This window comes from Bradysia coprophila, chromosome II, assembly GCF_014529535.1.
Source record: "Bradysia coprophila strain Holo2 chromosome II, BU_Bcop_v1, whole genome shotgun sequence".
Classification (NCBI taxonomy): domain Eukaryota; kingdom Metazoa; phylum Arthropoda; class Insecta; order Diptera; family Sciaridae; genus Bradysia; species Bradysia coprophila.
In genome coordinates, this window is record NC_050735.1 from 5,566,022 (window position 1) to 5,580,115 (window position 14,094).

The window sequence follows — 14,094 nt, forward strand, 5'->3', positions numbered from 1 at the left end:
TTTTTCCATATTTTTTTTTTAAATTTAATTAAATTGTAAACCTTAATACATCCAATTAATTGCGTTATAAATCTACAACATTATATACACACACAGTACTCGAACAAAAAAGATTTACTTAAATAATGTGCACAGACAGAGATGAAAAATTAATAATTTTCTAAAAGCACTCGATGGCGCTCCCATATGTTTGTATTAGCGCCTACGCTCCGATCGCAAACTTGAACGTTATATCGTATTTAATATCCTCATCAATGTTGAAAAAATGAAGAAAAAAAATTGTGTCTTTTCAAAACTTATGAATGAAAATGACATTAAAAAAAACATTTTAATTTATTCACAGTTAAGCGAATGGTATACCATACAATAACATTTATAATGAACCATATGTTACGGAGACGATCGGATTCTCTTGTGTCCAGAGGTAATTAACGAACAAATCGTTAATGTCGATTTAAATTTGAAATTTACAATAATTATAAAAACAGTTTCACGTAAAACCGCAAAACAACCTCAAAATAATGGAAAGTCATCAGAGATAATTAATTATCGATTGTTGTCGAAAATTTTGTGCATTAATTTCGACCATAGATCGTATCGTCGATGTGTTAAAAATTTACATAAATTTTCAATTTTTTTTTATGAATGAAACTCATAAAGCCACAACAACAATTTTGTTCAGTGTTCAATATGTTACAAATACACGTTTATGCATATCACATAGTAAATGTATAGTATAAAACACAAGGTATATTACGGTTTGGCCTCTGGTCTTGGGTCTTTCGAAATAGTGTTCATCATCCTACGCACCACGTTAAGTCACGCGTTTCAAACAAAATTTATGAATGAATACCAATACTACCGAAGATATGAAAACCGTGCAGCCAGTTTATATGATACAAGATTTCGTATTTGATACAATCTTCCACATAAAAATATCTTACGAAAGTTGTAACAACGAATGCATGAATGAATTGGATAGGTTGGTATTAATCGCTAAAATGTTTTCAACAAATATTTCAAAATTTTAGCGTTTAGAGTAAAAAAAAAAACTTCTTTTCCGTTCAACGCTTTCGGTTATCTCGTAATCGATGAGTATTCGTCATACTAGTGAATTGATTTAAAGTAGAGACGGGCACAAGAGAAACACTGTTTCCGCTTTTTAGACGAAAATTGATTACCAAAAAAGAAATATTTCGAAAAAAAAATAGTTTCATATGAAAAGACAAAGACAAAGTCATTCGGTGGGCGAAAATCAAATTCAGAGCGTGGGTCTAAAATACATCAAACCGATTTCCTGTTTTTGTTTAACTTTTGTGTTATTCAAATGTATAATACCTGGTTACAACAGTTAATAGTAGATCTGTACATAGGTTTCATTAACATGTTAAATGCCTGCATGGACGTATAAATACCTTGGAATATTTAAACCAACAACAACGACACAGAGACGAAGAAAAAAAAAATGAAACGAAAGAAAATTTTGTCGCGCCATAAATTTGTTGTTCCACATCCATATCTATTTTCCTCGTCGAAAGAATCATCAGATTTCTTTTCTTCTTTAAATCTGTTTACCTTTTTATACATTTTTGATTCCTCATATCGGTTTGTGGACGGGTTGTTCTTAGGGATTGGCCGATTCGCATTGTTTTTTGTGAGTGAGAAGATGGATAACATTGTACATATAATTATCACAAATTCAACGACAAATTTATGAGCTTTGAATATATATTTCGCGTATATAATGGTGATTATTGTGCTTTATCCATTTGTTAAGCATATATGTATACTGTAAACGTACGTATGTTTATTGATATATGAAAATCTCTACCTTGTGTTTCTGGTTGATATAAATTTGTAATTTGTTATACATCAATGAAATGCAAATAAATTGCATTTTGTGTACACATAACGAATGGCAATAAGTAATGGTCTCGATAAACTTTACCAATGAATTTACAAGAGTATCATATGCCAATAAAACGCCTACTTTTAAAGGTTTTTTCAAATTGCAATGTTATTCGATAATTTTTTAAAATTTTGTCGTAAGTTTTTGCTGGTACCTCTTGTCTGGAATTAAAAACTCTTTTACATGCTTCGAAACCCGTACTTTTCAAGTACTACTTTCGACGCCCTCAATGTGCAAAATCCATTACATAACTCGGGATAAAAATGAAATGTATCGTTTTCGTGTGTTTATTAACCTCGGCTACGCCTCGAATAAACAAAATTCTCACTAAACTCTACTTTTCAACTTTTTATCGCTAGTTATTAGTACTATTAGTATTAGTACTATTTATTAGAAAGACGAATTCACTAGGCAACACAATTTTCTTCACACCTCAGGCGAGAAAATAGGTATTTTCTCACCTCCGCTGACACTTCGGAAGACTTTGTTGTGAAAAACGTTGTGTTGACCTTGGGAAAAAAAGCAGACAAATTTTATTTTCACAGGTCACTAGTAACCCTCGCAATTATCAAAAATTAAAATTCCCTAAATTCCTCAAAATTCCAGAAATTTTATTTGTTCGTGAATCTTAAGATTGTTTCACTGGCATGGTAGAAAACAGCTAAAAAAATCCAGAATTTGTTCATGTGGCCTTGGAGTAAATATGTTTGACTTATTTACTTCAATGCCACATATGACTGAAAAATTGAGGAATTTTAAGGAATTAATTCCCTTAAAACAGGACCTGTTTTCAACAGGTGCTTTAGTGCTTAATAACACTCGTTGCTTTGCGACTCTCTCATTTCAATTTATTCCTCTATATCACCTTCTTGGTGATACTGATGATCGAACCGAAATACTTAGACGGCTGCACCATTTCGAAGTTACTTCCTCAAATCACTTCATATTAATCAAGAAGCCTTTCTTGCTAAAGCAATATTTCTGTAGATTTGTGATTACAATCACAAAGTGGAATTAATGATACCAAAATCATACCAAAAGTCGAATTAACCTTTGACATACAGTGAGTGAAACGGGTTGGCTCAGTAGTAATGTACTAGCCTTCCACCAAGAAATTGTATTAGAACCAGATAAAAATCTTAGAAGACTTGCTAAGTTGTAGGCGTGATTCAGAATTCACATAAAGCATGTGGTCCACACTCACCAGCCCGCACTTGCCCGCGTGGTGTTTCATGGTTAAATACCCCTTAACGGGATACCTACATGTAAAAGGCTACAAATAATACAGTGAGCGGTATCGTGTCTATTACTTCTTTTGGTCTAACAATATTCGAAAGATGCAAAATCTTTTACTTCATAAAATCTGATAATCGGAAACTTATTCCACACACACACACACACTTTCATCTTGTCATGGATGAATGACACATCAGCGATGTCAATCAACATTTTTGTTCTCTCTATGTTCGATTTGTATTATAGTTGCTTTACACATTTAAATTCTCCGTTCATTGATTGATATCTAATGAATGAACAGTCTAACACTCAACACCTTTTCGTAACATTCAAAGCCGGAGCCAATACTAGCTTGTTGCTTGTTCGTACATAAATAGAAAATACTTTGAAAATGAACGGTGTACGAATTATAAATTGTGCAAGTTAAAGCTCATTCATCAATATTTTGAAGCGTCTGACAGTCATATAGTCTTAGAGTAGTATTTTACGACTCTTAACGAAATCCGTACGTATAATGCAAAAAGTTTTATGAATTAAAGTCCAAAGGAAGGCAAACAACTTTTGAGTCTTTGATACACATTTGCTATATACAGAGCGACCAGTTCAAATTAATGGCATTTGCGGTATTGAATGATACTCAATTTGTTATGAAAATGTTTCGGACTTTTTTTTATTGTTAATGGATATTATGGATGAATTAATACGTTTGTTGTTATTACAAGCGAACCAATATTGCAACTCTTGCGCGTATTATATATTGCTGCTACCATTATTAATCAGGAAAATTGAAACGACTATAAATAATTGAAATAAATATCTGGCTTGGGATATCGTTTAATAATTTTCTGAATCAATTTCTTGTTTTTAAATAACATTTAATATTGCGATTCAGGTAAGTTTGGTTTGCAATAAAATTTTATGCACCATGAGATCATTGCTGTTTTTAATCCATTCTATCATCATAGTTGATTCTGATTCATTTGCTATGTGGTCTGGCGGTGTATTATATACTGATTGAGTAAATAACACAATTAAGTCCATCCGAAATGTGGTGTTTGCTTTTATTGTAGTTGGATGATACAATAATGGAAAGTGATAAATGTTGCGTTGTTGGATTTGGTAATTATTAAAATTTGTAAAATAATTTGGGAAACAGACACCTTAGCATCGATCTTTCGAGCCTGGACAGTTCGCCATTCATAACCGCTAAATCTTGGTTGAACCCGCGTTTTGTTTTTATTCCACCTTGTTACGTTTTCCGGCTGAAAGTACCAATGTGATAGGAGTAAAATGGAGTCAAATCGAGGAAGGTGACATGAAGGGAGAAGATTTTTAGGTAGAAACAGTGTTAACAGCTGGAATTGAATTAGTTAATCTTTCACAGACGGAAAGTGTATTACCAGTGGTATCATTGAGCCTGTTATTCCTTTTGATGTAAACCATAACATTAATGTAAAATCTTGTACTTCATTAGTTTTAACGTACATTTTGCTATAAAAGGAGACATATTGACCGGGAAAGGGATAAAGTCCTGTTTTATAGAACAAGAAATATATAAATTTCCTAACGGCCTCTATCATTTTAGATGGCACTCCTGTAGCAAGACAGCCTTTGTCATTAAAGCACCTAAAACTTACCAATTAATTCCCAAAGATAAATTTACATTGTCTGAAAGATTCTTTGATTTTAAAACATTTATTACATTCTCTGTCATTGACAAAAATATTTTCTATAAAATGTTCGCTGCAGACGCAATGGTCAATCTTTTTTCTTGTCTCCGGTCTGAGCTTATTTATGTAATCGCACACTATTGTACACATTTCGAGACCACTCTATGAGCATAAGCATTCCATAACATTCAACAACATAGAGTATTCTTGAAAGCCATTCATGCATTTCCATCTTTCACATTCATTCATGACTTTGCACGATGATAAATAATTCCAAATCTAACACCAAAATGTATACGCAAGAAAACTAATGCTCGACTGCAGTTAGATGATTTATAGACGCTGAGTACAGTATGCTATACGGACGTTGAAAACAAGAATAATGTTATGCTTTCTACAAAATTGAATAAATAAAATTAAAATACGACGATATGAAGAGCATGAAGCAATACCATACCCAGCCACACAAAAACACGATATATAAATGTATGAAAATTCATGGCTCAAAACGAAAGACATGGCTTTCATATCGAAGCAACGAACCTTCCATTCAGGTAATGCCTTTTTTGATTTTATTTTTTTACTTGTGCAGTTCTAGAATCGTAATATATCTTCTTGAGTTTATTTGTAATGTGTAAATGGGTTGAGATTGTTTTTGGAATTTATTGTTATTTTAAGTGAATAAACAAATTGTTCGGTTCTTGACTTGACTTGGAGTATGAATGAATTATGTGTGGTATGTTTAGAGGGTGTCACGTTAGAAGGCAGACAGAGAGAAACTGGATGTAAAGGTTGTCATTGGAAACGGTCTTCAAGGATTTGCATGTAAATATTTGGAAGAAGTGATGTAGGACAGAAGCGAGTAGATATGAACTGAATGCAGATTTTTTGAACCAGTTTGTATGTGCATCATTGAAAAATGTCAGCTTCTTATTTTATTTAATGTATAGCATATTGTTTGATGTAAAATCTATTACTTCATATGTTTAACGTATTTTTCTGAAAATGATATGAAGTTAGTCAGAACTCACAGTTCGGCAGCATTTTGCAATAATCATGTTTTAAGACATTTTTTAAATGGTAAAAACTTGGTTATTACAACATAGTGTCCAGTTTAGTCGTCACTGTCGACAGTAACAAATGTAATATCATGTAATAGCAAAATCACTTAAGGAAATCACCTTGCTTCAGGACTGTTAAAGTCCGACTAAAATTCAAAATTGAATGTCGAACGGTACGTTAATGATAATTATCATTAGAGCAAAAGAACCATCAACATATTAGAAATAATAGAATTACCGTTATATATATTTCCCCGATATTGGTCGAAATTGATCTAAATAACGGTTAAGTGCTACAAAATGTTTGTAAAAGGAAAAATCCCGTTGGTAAACCTAGAAATTCCGTTGCTGTAATATATTTTCTCATAAAAATCCTTTTGTAGAAAAACATCTGCCTAAAACTTCAAAACAAAATGTCCATAACCGCGAAACGTTTTGGCCCAGAAAATTTATATTGCGAATGAAATGAAAGGAAGACCCGGAATCTTTTTGGGCAAGCATTTAGACTAACGGACTAGGTGGTTACTGAAGCCAGCTCTGGCAATATAGAAAAACTGACAAATCCTGGTAGAGGTTGGTCAATTCTGTATTATTAAATTCGGTCTAATTCTAGGCGACTTAGTGACTGCAGTAGGAATCCAACTTCTTAAGCTCTTAAAATTTAAACTCTGAGACTTAACTTCTTAAAGATTTAAGCTTTCAGAAAGCCTATCGCATCAAAAGCATTAAATCTGTTAGTTTATCTGTGGAACAAGGTTGTTAGATTTTGCGAAGTTAGAATAATTTGTTCGAATTTTCAACTTGTCTGGCAAGTCAAACCTTTCCACAGAATAATTTCATTCATTTCATTTTGACACTAATTTTAGTGCCCTTCCAATGCTCAACAACATAATACCGTTCAACAAATACTACATTACATCAATCTTCATCCGCGTACCGTTTCGGGACGGAAAAGTACGTAGGCCCCATTGCCAAAAGATATCTAAATCAATTCTATCCATTTTTGAGTGGGGAAGGGTCTTAAATTCGTTACTCTTAGCGTTAGCAGTCGATAAAACCGCCCAAATTCCATTTAAATTTTTGGTTTTCTTTTGGCAGCTCCAAACTTTCCCAATTAGGTCCTGCTTTCGATTTGATCTACGTATTTTCAACAGGTCGAAATGAAATCTTTCACTTCATTTGATTTACAACACATTTTGCTATATAAGACAACGTTAACTGGAGCTCGTTTATTTTCTCGTCGTTTGATAACGGACAGCCGACCATAAAAGGTCAATTCCATTTAAACATTTTGTTATACATTCCACCAACGCATATCGTCCAGAAAATCTCGTTATACCGTTTCACATCGATTTACAATTACAACACAGGATGTAACAGACTTTTCAAATTTGTCAAACTTTGCCCTTTCGCCAACACATTTTGCTAAGACTTTGATTTCACACTTTCCTTCAAATGAGACACTGGATATGTAAACGAATTCGACCCAAAAAAAAAAAAGACGTAAATGCCTAACGAAGATGCTTTTCCTCTACGATTCTCTTAAATTATGCAAATTACTTTAGCAATAATAAATTGGAACAAAACGAAAACGTGTATTGAATTTGCTTGCATTACCAAATATGGCAATTCATCCGTTTTATAAAAACGAAACACTAATCGTGTTCCATTTCGACTTACCAAAATCGTTTCATAGTTTTTTTGTGTGTGTCTCTCTCTATCTCTCTTTTAAACTTCGGACTGGAGCTTAGATTTCTGGATCTAATTAATCGTATACGAGATGATTTCGAATTAACCTTCTGCTGCTTAAACACTAAAGTAATAAAAATCAAAAAAATAAAATCTTTAAACCAAAACGTAAATTTGCATTTTTCTTCGTTAAAAAACTCATTAGCATAATCGCTGAAAATTATCACTTTGATTTTAAGAATTTTATTTCGAATTTGCAGAAATGATTTCATTGAGCCCATACAAAAAAGGAAGTGAGATGTCTCTTATAAAGGTAATTTATATAAATTGACTTTGTATATGGTATATGAGTCACGTTCGTATCAGAATTGCTCTTTGATTTATTCTATTTTCGGAAATTGTTCAAAAATAAAAAAAAGAATTTCAGTCAAACTTTAGCTGGAAGCTCGGTCATTATAGAGTCGATCATGATGAGTCTCTTGTAAACGGATTGTGTTTAAGGGGAACTTAGATTATTACGAATAGAAAAAGAAAAATCAACTGCTTAAGTCTATAGTGGCTATAACCGTGTTACAGCCAAAGAACATTTTAATTAACAGAAACAATTTTAAGCAGAGAATTATTTCTCCTCTATCGATTTTTAAAAGTCGCTGGGCTCAAATAATGCACACTGTCCGCACGATGTTGCTGTACTGTCTTGGATTCTATTGATAAAAGAGAAATGATAACGACTGCCGTTATTATTTCTCTGATTGGTAATGTTCGCACTGTGAACATTTGCGCTCGTATTTTTAAAAAATCCTCAAAACTCGCTAATAAAACCAACGGACGCAACTGGGCCACGAATACTGGATTCACCGCCAAACGAATTTAACCAATCCATTAAAACAAATCGTGTCCGAAACGGTGGTAATGGTGCCGAAATATAGCTCTTCGTTTGCACGTATACAAAAATCATGTAACGATGAGGACCGGAAAATGCTGCCGGAGCTGGACCAATGTATTCTTTGGAGAAGATTTCGACATTAGATTGACAATTTTGCAATGGTGAATAACTCACCCATAGATATATCGCCGAGAGTGCAGCCAAGACCTTGTTTTAGAATGTAGCCCTGAAAATGATAACGAAATTATTTCGATGGCTGTGACGTTGAGTGCGTTGAATTTAACTTTAAAACTGAAGGTGCGTTGGGAAATTGTCACTTCCACAAAAAATTTTCTTACTTTTTTCAACTTGAATCCGTTCATTATCAATTTGACTCAGAAAATTTTGTGGAATAAAAAGGTGAATGGAACAGCCTTTGCTCCGAAGAAAAAAGTAGATCACTAGCAACAATTGTTGCTACCGAATCAAAGTCACTCTAACTCTAGAATATATTGCTCGGAACAAATCACGTTTGACCTGACCCCGATTTGTTTGAACTGTTTTAAATCAGATCAGATTGAATTTTAATTCAGATCAAGTAACTTTAGGTGGAATTGAATCTGATGTGAGTCCAACCTGGATGATAAAACCTGATTTGAATCAGGTCACGCCGAACCTGAAATCTAAAATTCCAGTCAGTAAATCAGGTCAACGCATAGACGTGCCATTCAACCTGAACATAAGCGAAGTCTTATCTATTTTATGATTTCACGAATCTACTCAGCTTCTTAACTTGATACAACAATTTACATGAGCACGAAATGATAGAGCACGAACTAGATGCGATATGCATGGCGAGAGGTTTTCTACCAATAATTTCCCCGTTCGTCGATCTGAATCACCGAACAAAAAACAAGTTTTGTATAGCGATTTCGAACAACTATTCACTTTCTCACCTTAACGGCATTTTAAAGCATTGCTACGGTCACCTAGAACTAAGGCTTGAACATTAAAAAGACCTACGAACGTAAAATAAGATAGGTCGTCTACAGAAAACATCTCCACTAGAGATGTGCGGGCCGCCCGAAAATGTCGGGCCGCCCGGGTTTTTATCCGGCCCGACCGGGCCTGGGCTGGGCGGGCTTCAAATCTGTCGGGCCGAGCTTGGACCGAACCTAAAAAATCAAATTTTTGGCCCGATTTTCAAAGTTTCGCGCACTTTTTTATATGAAATTTGCTTTCGGGCCGCCCGAAAATGTCGGCCCATCCGAGTTTTTATCCGGCCCGATCGGGCTTGGGCCGGACGGGCTATAAATACGTCGGGCCAGTTCGGGCCGGGCTTTAAAAATGAATTTCGGACCGGGCTTCGGGCCGGACGGGCTTCAAAAAAACATCGGCCCGCACACCTCTAGTCTCCACTTCATTTAACACCAGGTTAACGTATCCAAAAGATGAATTTTGTAGCCAATACTTACCGGAACATTAGTAACGGCCCAATGAAGAAAGAATTGACCTGAACTATGAAGGGGTGAGTCGGGATCAATCATGATAATCGTATAGCTCTTGCTCTGTAATAGTGAAGCGAATTACAGGAATGCTCTTTTAACTGCCCTGCATTGAAAATACTACCTCATCAGCATTACTGAAGTAGACATACGGTTGTTCGGTGAAAACATCTTTATTGACTACCTCGTTGCAGTTAAACCGATTGACTGTGTAACCATTCAATGGATTAGTTATTACCAACGGCGTGAATGTGCAGCCATTAAGTAGTTCTGGTGGAACTAGCATTTGGCATGCAGATGCCATTGTTAAGAAAATGGTTAAGATAATAACCGTTGGTACTGACAGCATATTGGCGATAAAAAGAAAGTTCAATGTAAACGATTTAGTTGTACTGATACGACCGACCGACCAGTTTACTCACGAATTTATAACTGAAAACTACATCGCGATTAAAATTCGGAATTGTCTATATTCAGACACAAATCGATTAAATAGCAAATTGGGTCACTAAAATATTCGATATTAAAGTGCACACAGAGAACATGAATACTTCATGCTGCGTGATGTGGCCATGGGAAATGATATTCAAATTTTTCATTCCCCAATTATTGTCACGAAAACCTATTCACATTTTCCTTCCATTGTCTCGAGCTGTGCATTTCGTTTCCACAAACAAACTTTACGTTTTTAGACTATCAAGGTGAATTGCAACGGTAAAAGCCACACATTTTCGTTTGGCTTATTTATGTAGTTAGGCTGGTGTGCATGAAATTTGGAGGAAATTTATTTTCGGTTTGATCGATTTATGTTTTTGAAAATACCATTCGCTACCAAGGGTTCTAGGACAGTTGCTGAAAAATTTAAATTCGTCGTATTCAACGGAAAATGACGAGACCTTGGGAATATGATTGTGTCTACAGGAAAACTGTCAAACTGTCTTTCCAGACTCCCTTACCATTGGGATGCAAATTGCTTAAATAACAAACGACTACGACGTCAACACTTAACAAATGGAACTTTTATTTCGTAGTCTTGTAAGATGTACATGATGCTCACTGTTCCAGTCATCATTTGGGTAAATACTTTAAATACTTGAGCTCATGTGTGAGCCAAAATGCTGCTGAAAGTAAAACCAGTGAACCAGATTGATGACACGCTGCTAATGCCACTGGAACATGCGTTAATAGAGTAGAAATGCCTAGTGCGACCTATCATTGAAAGTAGAACATGAGTGCTTTTAACTCAAAGACAAACAACGCAATTTCTAAATCACCTGCAGCCATCCCATCATGCCTAAAGCAGTAGCTGCATAGTAAGCTCGTGGCGGAAGTTTATGTTTCCGGGCCATAAGCCAAACAGCAGTCACTACACTTAACGTTGATATACCCAAAATCCTATGATCGAACTGGACCGTCGTCGGATTTTCGGTGAAATTTCTCGGTATCGGCGACAAGGCCATAATGTCACTCGGTATCCATTTGTCGGCCATTTTGGGAAATGAATTGTAGATGAGTCCAGCATCCAGCCCAGCAACGAATGCACCCGAAACAGCCGTACAGAAGATCAAAGTTTTAGCGACCATAGCCAGTTGACGGAAGCGTAGCGCTCCCTTTGTTGCCACTGTGGCAAGTTTCTGTGCGGGAATGAGGGTGTCCAAGGCTGCCCAGAACATTGATACGTACAAAATGAATGCCAGTGATAGATGAGTGGCCAAACGGTATTGTGAGACGCGCGGAACGTCGTTCGGTTCGGTGAAACGATTTTCTAGGCCTGACTTTACCATGTACCATCCCATCAATCCTTGTAGGCCAATTAATGTTCCATAAATCAAAATGCGCGGCTTCAATTGTTTCGATAAATAGCCACGCGACCAGAAGTAAATGGCTGGTACGGCAAACACTCCGCCGATCAGTCGTCCCCACATTCGGTGGGCGTATTCCATGAAGAAAATTGATTTGAAATCGGACAGGGAGATGTCGGGATTCTTTCTAAAAAGAGGAGTTTCTTAAAGGTTTTCGTTGCTTTGTGTCTAATGTGCGAAGGAAGGATTTCCGTTTGCTATGCTAGGCATATTGTCAATTGGAAGAACAATCTATTGAATGTCATGGAAAGGAAACGCACTTTGTATTCAGTTTTGCGTCGCTATGTTCCATTGTCAAGCGATTCTATACTTACAACTTAAACTCCGGATACTGTTTGTACTTCTCGAACTCAGCAATCCATTCGTCCTCCGTTTTCGGCCATCTTTCACCCAGTAATTTCCAATTCACCATCGATAAACCCGATTCGGTTAGTCGAGTGACACCACCTAATTAGGCAATATACAAAGAACCGAACATTACTACGGTCAATATTGGTTTGCTGAACCACTTCGTTTTTTACATTATTGAGTCGATCTATTGTCGTTGTTCAGCTGTCGACATTTTTTAACTTAATTGTAACACTCGCAAAATCAAAAAGGTTCATAATGGTGGTCGAAACACATTCACTTTAATCATTTGGTGGTGTGAACCAAATACTTTTCCAAAACCGTACAAATCGACAATAACAAAGCGAAATAAACAAAAACACCACCTAATACGACTGCAGTGAACACCATTCCGCTACATCCCAGTAGCCAATAGCCAACAATTTTTTTGCTTTTAACTGGTTCTGCTTTCGGACCATTGGAACAGAATCGATGTAGAATGGAGTTTTGGTTTGTCTGCCAAGAAGTGATTCAATAATTGGAAGTGATTGAAATGTACATTGCTGTGGGAAGGACTAACCTTTGGTTGCGGTTTGATAAACAAGTTGCGATTGTGCGACGTTACTGAATTTCGAATCGATCCAATGTTGCGAAGGCTTAATCTTGAGTACTGCTGAACGCCCCGGAGAATATTTGTTGTGAGAGTGTAAGTGGAAAACATTTTTATTCAAATTTCAACGTCGATTTGCTTTTAACTCAATCAAAAATCGATGTCACGCAGACGATTAGAATCTTAGATCAACATTATCTAGATTCAAACAAATTAAATTAAATCTGTTGCGTGTGTCACGGTCCAAAATGCCTTGAATTAACTTCTGCCTTCAACACTAAGCGGCAGTTATCATTGAACTTCACTGTATTTTGTTGTACCGAAAACCATTTGAAAATCGTGAGGAAATTTCAATATTTGTTATGAAAGCAAATTTTCTAACCTCTATCCGGGAATGTCACCTTTAGCTGTCACCGCGTATAGAGACGTGGAAGACGTACTAGATCACTTATTCAAATTCTACAGTAAAATGTCAGATGGCGCAATCGTAAAATTCAAATCCAGAAGAGGTAAAAGACGCACTGCTCCAAAGAACAAGAAAATCAAAAAAATTTCAACGATTACCGCTCGTGTCTTTTTAGACCAGTACGAAGTACTGGGGTCTTATAGGTTTACGCATACGTTTGTAACACGTCGAATTGGACTCCCTGAGTAAGGGGAAACCTATTGTGGTTGTCTAGAGATGCCAAATCCGCGAAAAAAAAAATGTCCGTCTGTCCGCCTGTCCGTCTGTCTGTCTGCACGATAACTTGAGTAAAACGCATCCGATTTTGAAAATTCTTTTTTTTCCCGTTTGGTAATGTCAAAAGACAGGCTAAGTTCGAAGATGAGTGATTTTGGATCGACCCCTCCCGAGCTGTGGCCCAATAAGTGCTTTACGGTTTTTCGAAGATATCTCCGGACATTTAAACGGTAAACTTGTAAGTGACACGTCAAATAAAAGGTATTTACAATACCGATCGACAAAAAAAAAGTTTATGGAAATCGGATGACCGACTCGTGATTTAGACCCCTTGGTGTGGAACAGGCACAGGGCGGCAAGCAGTTTTTGCTTGTAGGTCGGCCACATTTGAACATATTTCGTTCGTTTTAGCTTTATTAGATAGGTATTGACCGTACCAATCAGGGAAAAAAAAGTTTATGAAATTATGTTCTCCGGAGCGTGAGCTAGGTCTCTTAGAGTGAGCTCTTATCTGGCTACTCGGAAGTACAGTGAACGTGGTGTATTTTGACAATATCTCGAGTAAATTTTGACCGAATTTCATGAATTTTTTTTGTTTGAAAGGTATTAACGAATGTAAAGCGTCGGTACTATTTCCGGTCTCCTAACAAAATGACTGCCGGCGGCCATATTGGATTT

At 36.0% G+C, this 14,094-nt stretch overlaps 2 protein-coding genes across 2 annotated transcripts; both read right to left on the reverse strand.

The window, feature by feature from the left end:
* Nucleotides 1–7,720: 7,720 nt before the first annotated feature.
* On the reverse strand, nt 7,721–10,408 carry LOC119068765 (phosphatidylethanolamine-binding protein 4-like). Its single transcript, XM_037172515.1, has 4 exons — nt 10,060–10,408; nt 9,906–9,998; nt 8,626–8,677; nt 7,721–8,570 (listed from the first exon to the last, which is right to left on the reverse strand). Exons 1-4 carry the CDS (start codon nt 10,282–10,284, stop codon nt 8,368–8,370), a joined length of 573 nt encoding a protein of 190 aa, XP_037028410.1. The 5' UTR covers nt 10,285–10,408; the 3' UTR covers nt 7,721–8,367.
* A 526-nt stretch (nt 10,409–10,934) lies between these two features.
* On the reverse strand, nt 10,935–13,136 carry LOC119068770 (cytochrome c oxidase assembly protein COX15 homolog). Its single transcript, XM_037172528.1, has 5 exons — nt 12,705–13,136; nt 12,511–12,640; nt 12,112–12,244; nt 11,210–11,924; nt 10,935–11,144 (listed from the first exon to the last, which is right to left on the reverse strand). Exons 1-5 carry the CDS (start codon nt 12,843–12,845, stop codon nt 11,004–11,006), a joined length of 1,260 nt encoding a protein of 419 aa, XP_037028423.1. The 5' UTR covers nt 12,846–13,136; the 3' UTR covers nt 10,935–11,003.
* Nucleotides 13,137–14,094: the final 958 nt, after the last annotated feature.